Source organism: Castanea sativa, chromosome 6, assembly GCF_040712315.1.
Source record: "Castanea sativa cultivar Marrone di Chiusa Pesio chromosome 6, ASM4071231v1".
NCBI classification, from domain to species: domain Eukaryota; kingdom Viridiplantae; phylum Streptophyta; class Magnoliopsida; order Fagales; family Fagaceae; genus Castanea; species Castanea sativa.
The window spans coordinates 47092198-47113434 of record NC_134018.1 but is presented as its reverse complement, the minus strand read 5'-3'; the positions used below and the strand labels follow the sequence as shown (position 1 = coordinate 47113434).

The window sequence follows — 21237 nt, the reverse complement described above, 5'->3', positions numbered from 1 at the left end:
TGTGTTTGTTTCTCAAAAAAAGAATGGGAAATTATCTCACATTACTTAAGAGAGTGTGTTGTGTGTAATATAACTTATCTTACTCTCCTTTAAAAGTTACCATGTCTTTGGAGTGGAGTTGTGATATACCTTTGTATTAAAACCCCTTTCCTTCTCCCTTGTATGCATGTTTGTTTCTTAAAAAAATTTGCTACTTGTTTTTTTTTTAGAAAATAATTCTAGTACCATATAGAAAGTAATAATTTTTGCTATAAGTATCATATTTAGCATGTTTTAACTCATTATTTGTCATTATAGACTCACAAATTTTTTTTCCACCACCCACAATTTGCTACATTAACATAAAAAGTAGTGATTTTTTAAATTTTTTTTTTTTTTATGGCCGTCCTATAATTTTTGCCAAGATAAATTATTGATTGACATGTGGGGGTTATTTATAATGAATTAATTATAGGCTGATTTGTTCTAGATCATCAGAATAGTTGTAAGACACGGATGCCATTGATGCAAAAGAGTCAAGAGAGTACCGAACAAAATGATGATGGTACGCGTGAATGAATCTTATAATCACAAGTATAGGAAAACATACTTCAGTGCTCCTTAAAAGTCCACCGTCTGGATAAATTAGGTGGCACTGTGCGACGATGATTTCCCTTTATGATTTCGACACATAATTCGATCCTTCCCACCTATAAACTACAATCATAAATTTATACTTGAATGCATAATAAAAAATAAAAAAAATTCATTGATTTGACTGAATCCAATAGGGTCCGATTTGATGACATTTACCGATATATTATTTTGTTCTTCAAAAATTTCTTGTTAATTATGCTCTTTTCCCGCCGGTTATTCTACATTTTTTTAAAGGAAAAATGACTAGCGGAAATTCTGAAGAGTTGTTTTTGTTTTTTTAGTTTTTAAGCTAAATGGAAATTCTGAAGATGATAGACTGCAATTTGGATGGCATGATTTATTTATTTATTTATTTTTTTTTTTTAATATGCAAGCCTTTTACACCTTTATTAGAGAGACATCTAAATAAAGCCATTTTGACTAAAATAAAATCATCGCCCATCTAAGCCAGTGTGCGTTTGTAGTAGTGTTTTTGTTTTCTTTTTCTTGATTCAAGCTTATTTGCTGAATGTTGACTATAGCACAATTGTACTTATATAAACGTGGCTTTACATGGACAAATAAGTTGTTTGAGTTAAATATATTACACGTAAACTATTTTATGCTGTTTTACACTTTAAAATGTAATTTATATGATAATTTGTGTTTAGGGTTAGTTTGTTTTGCGTGTCTCACGTCCGCATTTTGCGTTTCAGTTTTTTTTTTTCCTTGGCTCAACGCCTCTTGCACTATTGATAAGACATGAACACAATTAAGTATATGAACAGTAATTTTAAAAGTGAACAGTAATTAAAAAATAATTTTTTATTATTTTTAATTTTCAGTAAAATAAACGATATTCAAAGGCACATTTAATAAACATTATTTTATCAAAAAAAAAAAAAAAAAAGTTAACCTTAAGCCTAATCTTATTTATATATATGATCAAAATGGGCTTTGACTGGTAATCAAACAGCCGAAGACCAACAAGGGTCATGAATTATAGTTGCCATTTGCATGGAAGATCATATCAAAGCCAACAAGAAAATGGATAAAGCTGCGATCATCATTACTATTTTCCCAACCTCTTCCTTCCCCCCTGGCCTTCTCTCTCTCTCTCTCTCTTCTCACTTGCATGTTAAAGTCACCTAACAGCTGATAAGTCAGACTCTTCACGTTAGTCCATCTCGATGTTCTAAAAATAAGAACTTTCCAAGAAAACACACACAAAGATAAGTCCAAGGTTTTCACTGCTTTTCCAATACGCTGCTCTGCAATATATCTCTAGAATCTTGGGCTTTTTCTTTTCTTTTCAATTTTCTATACAACTTGGCGGTCATGCATGTAAGTGACAGCTACACCTCACGCAAAAAAATAGAAAAAGAAAAAAAAGAAGCCTTTGCTTTCACACTTGGGAGTACCTGTTTTTTTTTTTTGGTTTTTTGTTTAACTCTCACGGGGCTTGGTTAGTTTGACTTTTATAGCAGTTGCATGCATGTTGTTCACATTTATTTTTCTATTAACATTTCAATTCTGAAGCAGGTGGTGATGTGTCTAATGGAGACGGCAGAGAAGCTTTCAATTTCTTGGCTCGTGCTATATAAATCCTTTTCAACTTTTACCTTTCACCCTTTTCACCTTTTCAATTATAAAAAACTAAAATAAGGGATTATAGCACGTTTCAATAGCCACCACCCATATGGGATTCAAATCCTTTACTTGAAAGGGCCGTTTAGTTTAATTTAATGTAAACTCTTTGGCTATACATTAATTATCAGTTTTAGAAAAAAAAAATGTAAAAATTTGAAAATATTGTCAAATAGTTTTCTCAAAATAGTTTATTATTATATATCTTAAAAGTATAAGTTAGTAAAACCTTACTAAAAATACTTGTCTTGAAATAAGGGAACAATCATTTTTATAATATTTTTTCTCAGTTATATTTTGAGTAATTTTACAATGAATTTTATTAATGCATGCTCTCAAGCATTCTTCAATAAACCATTTTAGAAAATTTTTTAATTAAAAAATGAAAAAGTGACTGAACTTTATGATAGTTTTTAAATTTTTTATAAAAAAGTTTCTTAAAATAAAAAGTTAATAGATGTCTTAAAAGAATACATTACCTGAGCTTTTTTAAGATTGATTTTAGTATGTAATAAAAATAAACTTGAGTAATGAATTTATAAGAACACAATATTATTTTAGTAGTTATGAAAAAGATTTTGAAAATAATTATGTCTCAAGTACTTTATATTTTGGAAAAGGACAAAGGATTATAAAGTGAAATGACAATAAAAATGATTAGTGTAACTTTTAATTTACCATGCTTTATAAAGCAAATTTTGTTGTATAATTCTTCTCTGCCCATTTTATTTGTTTTGAGTTTGAAAGGCTTATCAGTTGGTTTGACTTTTCCTGCTGCAAGTTGTTCACACTTCACACTCATATTTTTCTATTTCCCACCACCAAAGCTGTTGCTATGTCTGTGTAAACTACTCAAAACAAAGCTGCACTGTGTCCTTTGGAGAGGATATACCGATTCTGAGAGACAGTGAAGCTTTTTTCAAATTTTAATTCATGGGTTCGTGCTTTAGTGTTAAAATCAAAGCTGAAAGTCCTCTTCACAATGGTATGCTGGCTTGCTGCTTCAGTACGTACCTCACTCATCTAATTCTTTCACCTGTTCTCTGCTAAGAAGTTGCGGCTTTTGATTGTTGAAACATGCAATACAGCATCTCTACCCTGCTTTCTTTTTTGAATAGTTTCTGATAAGTTTCATTGGGATGGATCTTTGTTTTGTTTTCTCTGTGGCTGAACATTGATGCTTTGTTGGGTTCTCCATCTGGGTCTATATGAAAATTTTTGTTCTTTTTGACTGGTTTATGAATCTAAATCTAAATCTTTATGTGATTGTTGATTGAAAAAAAAAAAGAACTTATGAAATCGTTTGCTGTCCAAGCTACACATAGTTGGCTTGATTCAGGTGAGGCTGCAATTGTTTTGTCCATATTGATGACAACAAAAACCTTAAATTCAAAAGCTGGATTTCATTTCTGGGTATATACTTTCTTGGAAAACCAAATAAATGGTTAGAAGGTGTTTGCTTGAGAGTTTTCTCTGTCTCTCTCTCACACACACGAACACCCCACACTTGTTTTGCAGTTTGTTCCTTTGGGTTGGTAAAGTTGTTTAGGATAACAAAAGTTTTTATTTATTTATCATTATTATTATTATTATTATTATTTTGAATCAATAGATTTTGGCTGCATTGGAGCTTGAGAAAACTAAATCAGCTAAAGTTTCTACCTTATAACATTGTCAGTTTGTCATATAGATTTATTGATATGGGCTTTATTTGCTCTTTTCTGTGGTTATATTTGGCAACCAATAGAAGCTTACTGTTTCTGTACTGAATGAATTTGAAGAGAAAAAATGGGGTTTTCCCCTACTTCTTTTAGTTTTACCATGTACAAATTGATGATAAGTTTGCAAGAAGATCTCTCAATTCTATGCCGGAATTCTAGATTAATTTACTTGTCACATGATATTGATGTTTGCAGGGGTGAGTTCAACATGTGGTCAAAAAATTGGGAATGATTTGAGCTGTTCAAACAGCAAAATCTCATCTGTTTCAGTGCCTTCAACTCCTCGGACAGAGGGCGAGATCTTGCAGTCCTCCAATTTGAAAAGTTTCACCTTTAACAATCTCAAAACAGCCACCAGGAATTTCCGTCCTGACAGTGTATTAGGTGAAGGTGGTTTTGGTTGTGTCTTCAAGGGATGGATTGATGAGCATTCATTTACAGCTGCCAAGCCTGGGACTGGCATAGTTATTGCCGCGAAGAGGCTTAACCAAGAAGGTCTCCAGGGTCACAAGGAATGGTTGGTGAGTGTTACTTCTACTTTTCTTTGGCTTGTTTGCATTTTCTTGATACCTATCTAAGCCTTTTTTTTTTTTTTTTTTTGAGAATCATCTAAACCTTTTTGTGTTGAATCTTAGCTGTATTTCATATGAGTCGGGTAGTAGGGTAGAGACAAGTGTTTTAGAAATTTATTAGTATTGGAATGTTATGGTTTAAAAATTTGTAAGGGATTCGATGAGCTTCTTTTCAACAATGCAATAAATTCATAGGAAGTCTTCAACCATTCTTGCTTTAGGTAGGTTTTTTTATTTATTTAAATTTTATATAGATGGTGTTGCACATTATATCTTCAGGAGTTACAATTGATTAATTTTGTGGATCCTCTTCAACTGTAGGCAGAAATCAACTACCTGGGGCAGCTTTATCATCCTAATCTGGTGAAATTGATCGGTTACTGCTTAGAGGATGACCAACGGCTTTTGGTGTATGAATTCATGCCTCGGGGCAGCTTGGAGAATCATCTGTTTAGGAGTGAGTTATTAATATCCTTCTCCTTTATTTACTTTCACTATTTTAATGTACTCATTGTTTATCTATTGTTAAGACCTTGAACTTTTCTGTTAAAATCATAATCTAGAATTTTAAAGATCTTGGAACAGGGGCTTCTTACATTCAACCACTTTCTTGGAACTACCGTATGAAGATTGCACTTGGTGCTGCAAAGGGTCTAGCATTCCTTCACAGTGATGAAGCAAAAGTCATTTATCGTGACTTCAAAACTTCTAATATCCTGTTGGATTCCGTATGTTAAAAAATTTTCAATTCTTCTAATTTTAAGGCATCTAGAGAATTCAGTTGGACATGCTCTAACCCACTTTTCATTGTAAATGGCAGAAATTTAATGCAAAACTCTCAGACTTTGGGTTGGCCAAGGATGGTCCAACAGGTGAAAAAAGCCATGTCTCTACAAGAGTCATGGGAACCTATGGGTATGCAGCTCCCGAGTATATGGCCACAGGTACCTTAAACTTTACAGATTTTTGTTCATGTTCACATATTGTTTAACTTTATAAGCTTGAAGTATTGCCATAAGGTTTATCTATTGTCCTCACATAGCTGTGCCAGACACTAATTACTTCATCACTTATTTCTTGTTTTATTCACTGATCCAGGTCTCTTTTTTACAAATAGGATTGCTAATGGCATATTAATTAACAGTGACATATTTTTAAATTATAAAGCACCAATAGGTGTTTACCTCTCACTTCTTTTCACACTTAACAAAGACTCTTAGTTTGGATTTTCTGTTTATTGTGCTGGGTAATTTTCTACCTGTAGTCCTTAAATTAGACAGACCACCTTTCAACATAATTTTGAGATTCATTCCCTCTCCTTCCATATATTTTCAAGAGATGGTACCTTCGAATTTTTGGGAAAATAAAAACATTATATCCACAACCTGTCTGCATTAAGCACACCCTTTCTCGAGCTTTCTGCAATCAATTTTAAGTCCCAACTCCAACTATCTGCAAAATTTTCTAAATTGTTATTTGACCTGTAATTGTATTTGTGATTTTTTATACATGCTTGATGCTTCTAATGAAAATACATGAAACATGGGAAGTTAATATTATTTTCCATCAAACTTCTGGCTTCCCAAAAAACTTGACCAGACTTGGTTAATATACCTGTGGCTTTTGAGGAAGTTGTAGTGAAACTAGTCTTCTCATGTTATTCTGTTTGTGACTTCAAGTCCAATTTGGGTACTATAAAGTCCCAAGTTACTCACTCTTTAACTCTATTTGAAGCTTTGTAACTCAATTTCTCCATTCCAACTTCACAGATCTCTATTTTTCACTTTCATGCACATGTTTGTAATGCTTCAAACTTAGCCTTGTTTCTTGTACCCACTGTATGGACTATAGAGCTCTTGGTGAATGCTTCAGTTTACTCTGTAACCTTCTATATTGGGTTTTGACACACAGTTCATTCTATTCTCATGAAGGTCATTTAACTACCAAAAGTGACGTTTACAGTTTTGGGGTTGTGCTCCTAGAAATGATATCTGGTAAACGAGTAATGGACAACAACAGGCCACCTGGGGAACAAAATTTAGTTGAGTGGGCCAAGCGTTACCTTACCAGCAAACGAAAAGTTCTCCATGTTTTTGATGCTCGTATTGAAGGCCAGTATTCATTTGGTATAGCACTGAAAGTAGCGAACCTGGCAATTCAATGTTTATCAGTAGAACCCAGGTTCAGGCCAAACATGGATAAGGTTGTAAGAATATTGGAGCAACTTCAGGACTCCAATGACATTGGTGGCTCTCAAAATGAAATTAGCCCCAGTTCTACTAGCAATTCAAGCAATCGTCCGAAGCATCACAGCCAACCTTGCAATTCAAGTGTAAATGAAGCTTCCAATGAGAAAGCTGCTTCTTCTCCTGGGCCATCTGCTCCTCACCTTCAAACATAAAAGAAGAAAAAACATTCCACACATATACATAATGATATAGCCTTAGCCTATACTACATTTATTCATTCAAAGGAAAGAAAAGGAGGGGGAGGGGGGTGGTTATTTGGATGAATACCATATCTTGTGCGCAGAGTATGTATGCCACTGTTGATTATTGTACAGTTTTTGTTTAGTTAACGATATTAGAACAACATTTCTTTGACTCATTTTCTTGTTGTGCCTGAAACATGGTAAACATGAGGAAAGCCTTGGGGTCATTTACATGATTTTGCACCTTTTTTCTAACTGCATATGCAACATAGAAATTTGTAAGCAAGAAAATTGCTGGATTGCATAATTGATAGTACCTTTTGGGTATGGTGTTATGCAGTAACATGTCCTAAAGTTATATAGGAGTATTAATTATGATGTGGCATTTATTTAATAAGTCATATAATTATAGCAACTAGCCAGAAAGGATGGATGGAAATATCATTCCATATGAGGAAACTTAAGATTAAGCTTTTCATAAACAATCAAAACTTAGATTAAGCTTTTACACACACACACACACACAAATAATTAAATTTAATAAATAAATTTAAATTATATAATTATAATATTGTTTTATATAAATGGAAAGGTGTTATTCAAAAGACTTAAATATATATATATATATATATATATATATACACACACACACACAGTAATCAATTGACTAATTTGAACATATCCAATAATATTAATAAAAAAATTCGCACCCGTAATCCATAGAACACTTTTAACATGTGTTAAAAAAAAAAGAGTTTAAATTATTATCTAAGATTATAATTGTAACACTGTTTTTTCTTTCCAAATATAAGTATAATGCCTATATTATTGAAACTCGAATTTTAAGGTATTATTGTGAATATTTATCAATTTTATTACTTTTTAAGGTCCAATTAGTCTGAAATTGACCAAAGTGGACCAAATGAAATGAAATGGACTGAGTTTAAAAAAAGTGTACTGAAATGGACCGAATTAGACTTAAGTAGACTGCAATGGACCGAATAGACTGAAGTTGATGGAAGTGGACTAAAATAGACCAAAGTGGACTGAACTGGACCGAAGTTGACCAAAATGGACCAAATTAAACCGAAGTAAACCTAACGCACTGAAGTTGACGGAAGTGGACTGAAATGGACCGAAGTGAACTAAATTGGACTGAAATTGACCAAAGTAGACTGAAATTGACCAAAATACAACGTTGATATGAGGAGCTTAGCAACAATAAATTTTACGTTTTAAGTTTTATATATTATACACAATATAGTTGAGATGAGTGAATGGTGAATTAACATAGTTGAGTTCAAACTAATAGACAAACTTTTGGGTTAAATAGTGTTTGTATGTGTTATATCATATAGATTATAAAAAAAAAAAGAAGTTATATCACATATGCATCCAAGTTTAGGTATTTTGTTTATCTATAATAATATTTAAGGAGTTTTTCCTGTTTGGATTGAACATTTTTTTTGGTTCCAAAATATCTCTACAGCCTAATTTTAAGTAGAGATAAAGCTTGACGATAATATATTAAAAATACATTTTTAACTCTCACGTGTAACCTTGCTTACAAAATAGGCAATGTTTAACTCCCATATTTAACTCCAATTGATTTTCAAACTAAGCATTACTCCATGTTTTCACTTTTTTTTTTTTTTTTTTCCCTTTAAAATACCGGTTTCCCTTGCTCCTTAAACTTATCTCATGTTTGGGTTTTTTTTTTTTATATAAAAAAAAATACTAAAAAGCAAAGATAAAACTTAAGGATAACATGCTAAAAATAATCTTTAACTCCTATGTAAAACATTGCTTACAAAACAGGACAACTGTCACATTAGTTTTTATTATTATTTTTTGTTTATATATAGAAACAACTATCACGTTAGTTACTCAACTTATTCAATATATTTCTGCCTCAATTCCTCTCAGTTCCATGTTCTTTTTCTCTACACTATTATCACCATCTTTTCTAAATTAAAAATCCAAAAAAGATAAAATTTTACTTATAAAAGTGCAGTTCAAATTGTTTCAGTTCAATAAGTATGTCAATATACATTACTCTTTTCTACTTTGTTTTTATAAAGAAATCAACAACCTTCTATCTATTTGGACTTTGGGTCTTCTTCATTTCTTTATTTTCTGATGATTATCCATTTTTTTTAATATACGTTTGTGGGTTAAACCTTACTCATTGCATTTCTTTGATTACAATTGCACAGTGCTTATCTTTGATTACTATTACAGTAGAACACAGATTGAATTTAGAACATAAACTGTGCAGTTTGGATAAATATCAAATATTGTTAAAGAAACACAAAAAAAAAAAAAAAACCTTTGACAAAAATGTAGTAATTACAAATTATAATTGTTGAAAATTATTAAACCTTTTTTGCTATGATGATCATCATCCAAGTACTTGATAATGGGCCGGAAATTTTTCGAACTTAAAAAATCTCAATATCGAGGCCCGGTCCAAATATAATAAAAGGTACTCAAGCCCAATACCTATGAAATTCTAAATATTATATATATACAGCTGGAAAGGCGGTTTCAACTCTCAAGTTCCAACTCCAACCTCCAAGGCGCTTCACAATTTCACATCACAATTCCATCATTCAAAGAAATCGCTCTCTATAACCCTAGGTATCAACATCTCTTTTTTCTTCATTTCTAATGGGTTTGAATTTGATTTGCAAACACCATACCGTTATACACGTTACGTGTTTGATAAAATGCCGTATATAATTTGTGCCTATTAAGCTTATACATTCTCAAATGGACTAGAGCTTTAATAATACAGCCTCAATTTGCTGGGTTCAGTACATGAATTTTATCATAGAATGAAGCCTTTAAATACTAACAAATTCCAAATCCAAAACCCAACTCAATGCTGCCAAAATGTAACTCTGTTGGGAAAATGTATGTTGGGTTGGTTATAGTTTGTGTTTTGCATGTTTGTTATAGCAATATAGCCTTTAATACAATCATTTTGGTTCAATTATATATGCATAGAGTTGGATTCTAATTAATTGGCTGTTGAATGTATAGACAATTGGGGTTTGCTAGATTTTGTATTTTATATGTTTGTTGAAATTCTTGAATGAGATTAGGGAAGAGGGTATTCTTGTTAATTGTTTGCATTGTTATTAGGCTATTTAGTTTGTAATGTTCGTGTTTTGGAATGTAGATCTTGTTATGATCATTGACTGATGAGGTTATTATAGTTGGAAAAGGAGACAATGGAACCAAGGCAATCTGTGGACCCGTTTGAGGTGGCATTTAAGGATGTAGAAGAATTGCCACCTGATTCCCCTACTGCTGATTCTATGGACATTGAAGGTCAAATCCAGACTCCCGCTAATGTGTTAACATCGCCGGTCGTGATAGCGCCCGCTGGGACTAATGCATCCACTGGCAACAATGAAGATGAGGATGAGGATGAAGAGGATGATAATGTGGACATCAACATCAGAAATATTTCATATAAGAGAGACCCTGACAAAGCCGCCAGGACACAGTATGTAGAAGATTATTTGAGTTCTTTCTGCTATGTCTTGCGGACATATATGGGAATGTTATCTTTTACTATGGTAAAAGAAACCAAATAAGCTTGTCCTAATTGCAAGTTATATAATTTTAAGAAATGGGATGTACTGGATGGAGGATCACCCTCCTGGCCTTTCTGATATACTTGCATCTGATGTCCTAACTGCATAGTTACTCATTATCTAATAAAATTTACACTATCATTTTCTTTTAAGAAAGAAGGGATTTTTTGCCTTTCAATTTTCAGAAGTTATAGTTGATGTAAAACCAATTTAATCCAAATAAAAATGTAATAGGTGGTTTAACTTTACGGAGAACTGATAGACATCTTGCTTTTTTGTGCTTATTATGGAGAACTACTACTACATCTTGCTCTATACTTTTCAGGGCTATCCTCTCACGATTCACAGAGGAACAGATGGAGAGGTATGAGTTCTTTCGGAGATCTCGATTTAAAAAATCCGACATGAGAAAGGTATGCTTGTTGCCTTGTTCTATATATTTGCTGTGAATTTTCCTTCTCTTTTCCCTTGATTTCTGTCCCTTGTAGTTGGGTCTTTGTAAGGCTTTGTCAAGTTGAGTTATTGACCACCCAAAATACCTTTTTACTTTTGCCTAAAAATTTATTGGTTCCTCCACTTATGTGATCTGAGTTTTGGTATGTTGAGAAGCCAGCCACCTATAATGAAACACTTTTATTGGACTGAGTGTTGCCAATGAACATGTACCATGAATGTGTGAGGGAAAAAAGAAAATGTAGGACAACATAGTCTGGAGAGAATAATTTGGTGAAAGACCATTTAGGCTTGTTGACCTCTTACTAGGCATTTTTATGCATCTTTCTTGAAGTGCAGCAATAGAACTGGTAGGTGATTAATTAGTGCAATTAAAGTTTTCCCTAATTTTTTGTTTGCTTCTCTCATATGGTGAAAGTGTAGTTGTTACTGAGCATCACTGGAATGCGGGCAGTTTCCGAGCCAATGATAGTTGCAGTGTCAGCGACAGCAAAAATGTTTGTTGGTGATATTGTTGAGACTGGTATGCATATATTATTCAAATTTCAAAACTTAAGTTGACATGTATTTTCCAAAATACAAGTGATCCCCTTTGGCAGTGGTGGACCTAGCAACAGCCTTTGGGGGCTATTGATGCTTTCTCTATCACATTCCCCCAGACTCACATTTAAATCTAGTGCACATCTTAGTCTTATATAACCATATTTTCAGATATTAAAATTCGTTCAGTCTTCAATGTATTCTCTGTTGATGCATTTCTGTTTACAGCTAGAGTGGTTATGACTGACTGGAAGGATTCTGGGCCTATTCGGCCTTGTCACATTAGAGAAGCATATAGAAGACTAAAGCTTGAAGGCAAAGTACCAAGGAGATCAGTGCCAAGGCTCTTCTAGTGAATGGGGTGAGATACACAGCTTTTGCGCCTGATTGCTCAGTTTTTTAAATTAAGGATAATTATCTTTCATTTTCTAGTATAATTCTCCCTCATCCTCTGTATGTTAGGTAGTAATTTTTTCTTTTTAGAACCCTAGCCAATAGAGTGGTCTTTTACCTTGCTTTTAAATATTTGTAAAGGGGGACTTGAGGGCTCAATCTCTTAATTTTTCCCAATTGAGGGGCAGCTGAATATTTCTAAGCCACGTTGCTAGTTTTAGTTGGATTGCTAGGCCAAATGGCCACTGGTGGATGGATAGATTTTTGTGAAGGCATATTAGCTTGAAGTTTTGGTAAAATTCATTTATTTTTTCATATCAAGACGTAGATGACAGCTGAGGTTGGACTGTGATGGATATTGGAGGTGGAAATTGCAGTTTAGGTTTTGACATTGTGCTGGTTATGACAAAAGACAGAAAGCAAATGCATAACTGTTCAATGAGAAAAGCAAAACTACAACTGATGCTAGTATATGAATAAAGGTGGTAAAGAATGAACAAATGCACTGAGAACTGCTAAAGTTTCTATTCCTGATAAAAATTATAGATTAATCCACCTAAAAAGAAACCTTATATAAGCATATTTTGGGTGATTTTGAGTCTGTCATCCTCATCTGCGTACTTGTTGATTCATTTCACTGTTTTCAATTACACCATGTGTATTAATTCATGTACTTGTTGGTAAAAAGCTTCTTTTTTTGTTGTTGATAATTTGATATTTTAATCCTCTATTCTTTTCTCTATTCATTTTCCCCTTTATTTGGGTCTTTTTCAAAATTTTCTTATTTATGCTTTCTTTTGCCTTATTTTCAGATCAGCTGCGGTCTCTTGGTTGGATACACATCAATATATAAAGCAAAGGCCAGGATTTTTTGTTTTTGTTTTTTGATAAGTACAAAGGCCAGGATTTTTAGCCTTTGTTCTTGGGAACACCTCCTTTTCCAGTACATACTACATACCAGTGTAGAAAGTTGAAAATACAGCTGAAGTCTAATATAGTGTGATGAGCAGTGACTGACAATAAAGATTACTGTCACTAGACTCACTACTCACTATTAAACAAAAAATTGCAAGTCTCAGACTCTCTCAAATGTTGCCCTTTTATTGTCAGTTTGTCACAAATATATCCAGGCTCATCTTGAACAGTTTTGTACACTTCACTTTCATACATTGAAAGCAGTTGGTGTGATTATGTCATACAAGCTGGACTCCATGATGCATTCCTCTATTGGCCTTGGGTTTACAAGAATTGATTTATGTTACTATTATTATTAATGCTGATTAAGGAGGAGATCATAAAGTTTGCAAATGTAATCCCAAGCCATCCTTAAAAATGATCTGATTGACGAATGCTTAGGTTGCTTGTCTATGAATCCGGACCAGAAACTGCAATTGGCTCATGTGTAATGCTTTTCAATAGGCAAGAATGTTAACTTTAACTTATTTTAAGAACTATTTTCACAATTTTGCCACAACTTATTCACATGGCAACTTGTAAGTAGTGGAATTGTGAACTCATATGAATTAACAATTTTTTTCCATCACTCACAACTCGCAATGAAAGCGAGTTGTGACCAAAGTTGTGAAAATTGTTGTGGTAGTAGACTTATTCTTAAGAACCACTTGGCTACTCATCCAAAAAAAAAGAAAAAAGAGGTGTCTTTTTCATTGAAATGTTTTAATAAAATAATTTCAGTATGTCATACATCGAATATATGTGTGAGATCCATACTTTTCTCCACTCCAAAGTGATGACGGGCACCCCTAACCCGATTTTCAACCCCGTTCCGTTGCTATCCCTCCGTAAGATTATTATTTTTTCACAAGAAGAGGATAGTTTTCCCATTTTCTACCCACGGTCGTTTACTACATTACATACCAGTAGTGAAAGTCGTTTACTTGCCATCTTAGATAAAAAACGCAAGTCGTCCAAAACAGATAGAGGGTTATTATCGTATTTTGCAACCGAAGGCTGAGGTTTAAGCGATTGCCTTTGCTTGCTTGCTTGCCTGGGGCTCTGCTCTGCTCTGCTTCACACTTCAGCGTTTGCCCAAACGGAGCACTGAGCAGAGAGAGAGAGAGAGAGAGAGAGAGAGAGAGAGAGTGATGATTGCCACTTCAATGGCGCTAATTCAGCACGTGTGCTCCGCCCCTCTCGCACGTGCGGCTCGACCTCGCTTCCTTGCTGCTGTTATATCCTCCCGCAACCTCTCTATAACTATAAGGTCGTCGTCTTCTTCTTCTTCTTCTTCTTCTTCTTCCTCCGCACGTGCCTCCCAAGCGGACTCGCACGTGCTCCTCGGCATGTCCGAGCAGGAGCTCCAACAGGTCGCCCTCGACTTCGGTCAGGTAATCAATAAAAAGCAAAACACTTATCCTCTCCTACGTTTGGTTCTCGAGAAAATTAAAATCAAAACTGAATAACATTTTGAATAGCTGGGCATTAATAGTTGAGGAATCAGGCTTATTATTTCTTAGTTCTTTTGTGATTATTATGATTGTTATTTTTAAAATATTTTTGGAATTATGTTTTAGCAAAGCTTTAGAGGGAAGCAACTCCATCATCTAATTTACAAGAGAAAGGTCAAAGAAATTCAAGATTTCAGTCAATGTGAGAAAAAATTCTCTATTTCCTTTTCATGTAATCTAGCCTCTTTGTTAATTGTGTGACTTGTACTGTACTGGACTTTTTTTTTTTTTTTTGGTGCGGTTTATAGTGCCTCAAGCATTCAGGAATGATCTTGAAGAAGCTGGATGGAAAGTCGGGCGGTCGCCCATTCATAATACTGTAACTGCAGTTGATGGCACTATTAAGGTAAGAAGAATATGATTTGATTATTTTACTAATTGTAATTTGTCAAACGGCACTTTCAGATTTTCCAAGCAGTTCATAAGACAATGCAAATGCACGTGTACTTTTAGTCACATTATCTATTTAATTGTAATGTGACTTGTTTAAATTTAAATAACTCATGTGATTTAAGACACGTAGATGGTGTTATGAACCGCCGTGTAATCAGTTGGAGGAGATTCCTCCAGCTTGGTTTGGTGGAAAACTTTTTTCCTTTGGATATTATCATAAACTTTTGGTGGTCTAGTGAATATATGGTTGCTAATGTCTTTGCCTCACACATTTTGATTTGGAAGTTACCTCTGTTCTCTTATTTAATTCTACTTGCCACTGATCATGCAGTTATTGATTAAGTTGGAGGACAACAGGTTGATTGAAACTGTGGGCATACCAGTTGAAGATGCCAAAGGTTCAGTGAGACTTACTGCGTGCGTATCATCGCAGGTGATTTTCTGACCTGTGAATCAACCAGTGCCAACTTTTTTTTTTACCCTTTCATAGGGGTATTCTTTTTGTTGATTCAAGGAACTGTTTTCATGCTTCAGTAATGAAAATATATATTGCAGTGTACTTCGTTTATTGACTTGTTTTTTTATGTGCCTTTATTTTGGATATTCAGGTTGGCTGCCCACTGCGTTGCTCATTTTGTGCCACTGGAAAAGGTGGATTTTCAAGGAACCTTAAGAAGCATGAAATCGTTGAGCAGGTAACTCTAATGTCTTTTCCATTGAAGTCCACTGTGTGGTGGGGTGGTGGGGTCTTTGAATGTTTTATTGTTTACGCAATTCTGAAAAATGAAGTGGCCAACGTAGAATAGAGGCATTTCATTCCGAAGAATGAAAAAAAAAAAGGGAAATTAAAAGCCTAAAATTTTCATAATATGCTGAAAAAATTAATTTACTCAAAGCAAGCTTGGCTTTGTATACAATGAACAAGTAAATACATTTGTGTACACAGGTTTTAGCTATTGAGGAGCTCTTCAAGCACAGGGTGACAAATGTGGTGTTCATGGGAATGGGTGAGCCAATGTTGAACCTGAAGTCGGTACTTGAAGCACACCAGTGCTTGAATAAGGTGAATTTACAACTGTTTCATGCATATTATCCAATTGCTTCATTACCAATGTTTGTTTTGTGTGATAGCCTTTAATAACTTGTTTATTTTAGTTTTTTACTTACATAATTGCAAGGGGTTTTTCCACTAACATATTATTCATTCTTTGTGATTTACTCACTCCGTCCTTTATTGTTGGTTTTTTTGGGATTATTGCAAAATATGGTCCTTCTTGAAAAGTCAATAAACACAATATTAATAACTATCCTAATTTACTCTTTAATTTATTGAAAAGTCAATACCCCTTTTTTCACTATTTTTATACTTCACTGAGTTTAAATTATGAAGGGCAATTTGAAAAATTCTACCTGTTCTTAGAAAGATGATGTTCCTTAGAAAATTGAATTTTCTAAATGGGACTAGCAATATGGGACAAAGAGAGTATTAGAATTCCATTTTCCTGTAAGTTTTGAGTATCATATCAATTTTGGTGGGTCTTTCTTGTTTGTAAGGATGTGCAAATTGGGCAAAGAATGATCACAATATCCACTGTGGGGGTTCCAAACACAATAAGAAAGCTGGCTTCTCACAAACTTCAGTCAACATTGGCCGTCAGGTATGTCATCTATAGTAGGAAGTCAAGAATTTTTGTGTCTTAATACTATGTACCATTTACTGATGTTGTTTGTTTGTGAGTAATTGGCCATTTTTGTTGAAGTGCATATGTTTAATTGATAGAATTGGCTTGATATTCAGAATCTTGTTGCTGCAATTTGCTGTTTCTGGCCCAAATGTACAGTTTGAGAGGGTATCTGTTCCATGCTGCAATTCACATATTTTGTTCAAGGGGTTTCAGATCATTGGTTAGGCTAATGTAGAGTGGGAGAAACATGGCGGACTGCCTTTTGTTCCATAACAGAAAATATTTGACCCTTAATCTTTTGTAGTAGGCTAATAGCAAATCTACCTGCAAAGTTTACTAAAATCCAGAATTTGAGCAGCACATATCATTCAAAATTTCATAAACACATTATCAAAATTGTGACTTACTACATTTTAAGCCTTTTGTCCTTCAACCAGAAATATCCACCCTTGAAATTTTGACTGTAGAATAAATTGACCCCTGTAAAAGCTGATGGGAGGTGATGAATTCTGCCTGCCATTAAGCCTTATGATTTAATGTCCATAATCCAAACTTCTGAATTAGCTCATATCTTTTCTTTTCTTCTTGTTCTTCTTCCTTTTTAACCCCAATAAAATAATGTCTTTTGAGTATTGATTGTAAATCAAATGTTGCACGATTGTAAATCAAACGTTGCACTGCTTCCCCAATTTCTGCAATCTCTAGGGTCTATCTTTGGTCTATCCTACAATTAATTGGAAAAGTGCGTGGAGGTCAAAAGTCCCAACTAAGGTTGCTTTTTTCGTTTGGACAGCAGCTATGGGGAAAATTCTGACCATTGATAATTTACAGAAACGGAGGATCCTAATTATTGATAGGTGTTGCATGTGCAAATCAGTGGGAGAAACTGTAAATCATTTGCTTCTTCACTGCCGTACTGCTTATGAGTTATGGATCATGATTTTCTCATTATTTTGGGTCAAGTGGGTTGTGCCTGAGGGTGTTGAAGATCACCTCTGTGGGAGGGGGGGATTCAAACAAAAAATAAAGCCCATAGGTCCAGTCCGAGGAAAGGCAAAAGCCCATTCAAGCGCCAATCAAAGCCTGACATGTAGACGGAGTCCGAGGAAGTCAAAACATGAAGACGACGCTAGTTCAGGCTAAATATGTGAGCAAAGGTCCGAGGATGGGATACGGGCGGACCCATTGTTCGAGGAGCCTAAGGAACGGTAGCACCTCGGGATGCCCCAGCTATCCACCTGCACCCAAAAGAAGGACACCATGAAAGACATCAGAGACGCGCAAATAGAGAAAATAGAAAATATCTGTAGAAGGTAACCATCACCTCCACATTCAATGCTCTGCACCAACTGAGCTGACCGCATTTATGAGGAAAAGACACCTAAATAGTGATTTCACAGCTCACAACACTCTCTACCACCTCCAAGAGGGTCTTGATGGGACAAGCATCCAAGTTATTCCCCTGAGACGTATAGGTGGAGGGTTGAGATGCAATAGAAAAGACTATATAAGGAAAGGAACCCCTCTAGAAAATGGGATTGGCAAGGAGAAACTTGAGAAGTGAGAATTAAGTATCAAATTGTAGAGAGATTGGCATTGACTTTTTATGAACAATCTATCCTCGGACGAGCCCGAGGAAGTGTTTGTACTGAATTTGTGCTTCATCTATTCATATTAAAAGCCTTATACTTTTAATTTCAAGCTTGGATCTTACTTAGCATTGCAATTGACTCAGAAAGCCCACTCTCTTACAAATTAATTGTGTTGGGCTTAAAATATTGGGTACCACTATTCTAGGTGGGCTTGGGCCATCTTTTGAGTCCCTACAACCTCAATAGCTGGAACCGAAGGTTGGGTGGACACAAAAGTCACATGATTGGGAGTGTGATCCCATTTACTGATAATGTTTTATTACTTATCAAATTTATTTATTTATTATTATTATTTTTTAAAAAACTTATGAAGAAGACCTTTATATCTAACACGTCTGATGCCAATATGTTATTTTCATTATTTTATGCAAATTCAACTTTATTTTCTTGTTAATTTTCTTGTCTTCTTTTGCATCAGCCTACATGCTCCTAACCAAAAACTTAGGGAAGCAATTGTGCCAAGTGCTAAATCCTACCCTCTGGATGCTATCATGAAAGATTGCAAGGACTACTTCCTTGAGACCAGTCGACGGGTTTCCTTTGAGTATGCACTGTTAGGTACCAATGTTTCACTTAAGAACTACTAATTTTGCTCTTTTTATTTTATAAGTACCATTCACTTTAGAACTTTTGTATCCTCGTCCCTCCACCTTCACCCATGCTTGAATAACATGAATATTGATGTAAATGACATTTTTCTCAGTATTAGTGTTACTTTTGGCCAGCTGGAGTCAATGACAAAACAGAGCATGCAGTAGAACTTGCAGAGCTTCTCCACCAGTGGGGGCGTAGTTATCATGTGAACTTGATACCTTTCAATCCAATAGAAGGCTCTGATTATCAGCGGCCACACAAGAAAGCTGTAATGTTGACCCTATGTTATTATGCCCTCATTTTCAACAAGAATATGCCTCATCACTTGATTTTATTTGTTCTTTAGTAATAGATGTATGGATTTTATTTCATTTGGCAGGTGATGGCATTTGCAGCTGCTTTAGAATCACGTAAAATAACTGTTAGCACACGGCAAACAAGGGGCCTGGATGCTAGTGCTGCTTGTGGTCAGCTCAGAAACAAATTCCAAAAGAGTCCTTTGCTCTTGGACTCCGAAGACCTGCAATCTCAACCAGATATTGCAGTTGCATGTTGATCCCACATTGTTTCTTTGCTGTTTGTTCCTCCCCTTATTTTGCTGTATACTGTACACTTTCATGTTCTCTTCCTTCAATCCATATGAAGCTTGATAAAAGTGGTGCTTCATGTGGCGAGAAGGCTAGTTGGGATCTTTCCCTCTCCTATTTGCGGGAAAAATGTATGATGTTTCGCACAACGATGAGTCAGCTGCAGAATTCAAAATCTTCCATACGTAACAATGAGATGTTGGGGGAGAACTGTATGTGGATGGCTGCAAAGTCACAAGGAGACTAATGGCCCCTCTTCTCATAGAATCACTGTCATGTGTTGCCTGTTAGGCTAGTTTCTTTCCTATGTAACTTGCATTTATAGTTTTGAGTGATGCTCCACTTTATTCCGCACTGGAGGCAGGGCCATAGAATTCAAAAATTACTTTAAATGGGCATAGTGAGATAGGCATTTTACCTTGTAGATGTAAATTTTATTGATGTGGCAACTAGCAAATTTTCTATCATACTTTACTCTCTTGGTTCAAAGTACTTCCTTACTAAGTAATGTGAAAATTTTGTTTTGATCCACAACTGTAGTGTAAATTATGTTTTTATATAAATTTAACGATACAAAATAAATTGAGTTTTGAGGATTTTGTTCTACCATAAGCACTAGTGTGATGTTGCGAATTTGAATAATATTTTACATCTAATTAATTTAAACCCATATATTTAGAACCCCCTCGAATGAGTAAAATTATTCAGAAATTTAATCAATGAAAAAAGAAAGAAAGATTTTCTCATAGTTTAATTAAGTCATTTAAACTAAAAACTAAAATCTAAACTCTCATTTTAAATACTTCTACCCAAAATGAATCATGGGAAAGATTCTTCTCATCTAGTGTGTTTGGGCAATAGATAGGGGTGTGCAAAATATCCGCTTAACCTGCCAACCCGCCCAACCCGCACCCGACCCACCTGACCCATGCATGTTATTAAGTTAGGTGGTTTGGGTTGGGCGGGTTAGACCTCCAAAATTGCGGATTGAATTGGGTTATGGATTGAAAAATTGCCAACCCGCTACAACCTGACCCACCTGTTTAATTATACATACATAAAAAAAAATATTAGTTCAAATTGTTAAGTATTTAAAGTTAATTAATTCACCTAATAAATTTTTACAGCTAATCAATAATCAATTCCCTAAACAGAACTAGCCTTAAAAAAAATCATTAAATAAAGTCTAAAAAGTCAACATTGAAACCCTAAATACCCTTACCTACCACCCATCCCATTTACTTCAGCCGTATATACAGTATACACTTTGTGGCTTTAGGTCTCACTTTTTTTTCTCACCTTTCACTTTTGGCTTTCACTTTCTTTCCCTTCCTCTTTCTTCTTCAACCTTTTTGTAACCTATTTCTTATCATTTCAATTCTTCACGGACAATCACAAAGGTATGTAATTGCGTTATTGTCTTCTATTATTTAAATATTTTTTGTCTTTTTATTTTAGTTTATGTCATTTGATCTGTTTATATATTATAAAATGTGTTATAATATTACAAGTAAAGCCATTTTGGCAAACAAGTTCATTGTATATTCAAGTAGTTTGTTGTATATCCAAGTTAAATATGTTATATATATTACATAAGAATACAGTTCATTTAATTCTTTGTCTTTGTCTAATTTTTTTTAATCCTTGATGTGACTGTGGAAATGTTAAAACTTTGAGTTTGTTGATTTAATTTTCCTAAGTTGTAAGGCAGAGCCTACTTTTGCTAAAGATGATATATCTATTTTTCATTGACACTGTGTTTATGTTAGAATTGAGATTATTCAATGAAATCTACATTTAGTTCTTTTTGTGCATTAGTTATGTTTTGAGATTATTCAATAAAAAATTGTAGTTTGTGATAATTTTTTTTTTTTTTAAATT

At 34.3% G+C, this 21237-nt stretch overlaps 3 protein-coding genes across 7 annotated transcripts; all 3 read left to right on the top strand.

The window, feature by feature from the left end:
* The first annotated feature begins 2980 nt into the window (after nucleotides 1-2980).
* LOC142640628 (receptor-like cytoplasmic kinase 176) lies at nucleotides 2981-7162 on the top strand. Of its 4 annotated transcripts, none has more exons than XM_075814808.1 (6): nucleotides 2981-3247; nucleotides 4179-4504; nucleotides 4877-5012; nucleotides 5141-5283; nucleotides 5376-5499; nucleotides 6487-7162. In XM_075814808.1, exons 1-6 carry the CDS (start codon nucleotides 3196-3198, stop codon nucleotides 6954-6956), a joined length of 1251 nt encoding a protein of 416 aa, XP_075670923.1. In that variant the 5' UTR covers nucleotides 2981-3195; the 3' UTR covers nucleotides 6957-7162. The 4 variants fall into 4 exon arrangements, with proteins under 4 accessions (XP_075670923.1, XP_075670921.1, XP_075670920.1 ...); XM_075814806.1 differs by having other exon boundaries at nucleotides 2981-3268; XM_075814805.1 differs by having other exon boundaries at nucleotides 2981-3268; nucleotides 5129-5283.
* A 2365-nt stretch (nucleotides 7163-9527) lies between these two features.
* On the top strand, nucleotides 9528-13204 carry LOC142639013 (transcription initiation factor TFIID subunit 11-like). 2 transcript variants are annotated; one of them, XM_075813102.1, is made up of 6 exons: nucleotides 9528-9626; nucleotides 10208-10500; nucleotides 10917-11004; nucleotides 11468-11567; nucleotides 11813-11945; nucleotides 12790-13204. In XM_075813102.1, the coding sequence occupies exons 2-5, from the start codon at nucleotides 10223-10225 to the stop codon at nucleotides 11935-11937; spliced, it is 591 nt and encodes a 196-aa protein (XP_075669217.1). In that variant the 5' UTR covers nucleotides 9528-9626; nucleotides 10208-10222; the 3' UTR covers nucleotides 11938-11945; nucleotides 12790-13204. The 2 variants fall into 2 exon arrangements, with proteins under 2 accessions (XP_075669217.1, XP_075669216.1); XM_075813101.1 differs by having other exon boundaries at nucleotides 9539-9626; nucleotides 10171-10500.
* A 715-nt stretch (nucleotides 13205-13919) lies between these two features.
* Nucleotides 13920-19887, top strand: LOC142641525 (uncharacterized). The gene is made up of 10 exons (XM_075815958.1): nucleotides 13920-14325; nucleotides 14512-14587; nucleotides 14694-14791; nucleotides 15170-15271; nucleotides 15447-15533; nucleotides 15785-15901; nucleotides 16393-16496; nucleotides 18594-18733; nucleotides 18901-19037; nucleotides 19149-19887. Exons 1-10 carry the CDS (start codon nucleotides 14083-14085, stop codon nucleotides 19323-19325), a joined length of 1281 nt encoding a protein of 426 aa, XP_075672073.1. The 5' UTR covers nucleotides 13920-14082; the 3' UTR covers nucleotides 19326-19887.
* Nucleotides 19888-21237: the final 1350 nt, after the last annotated feature.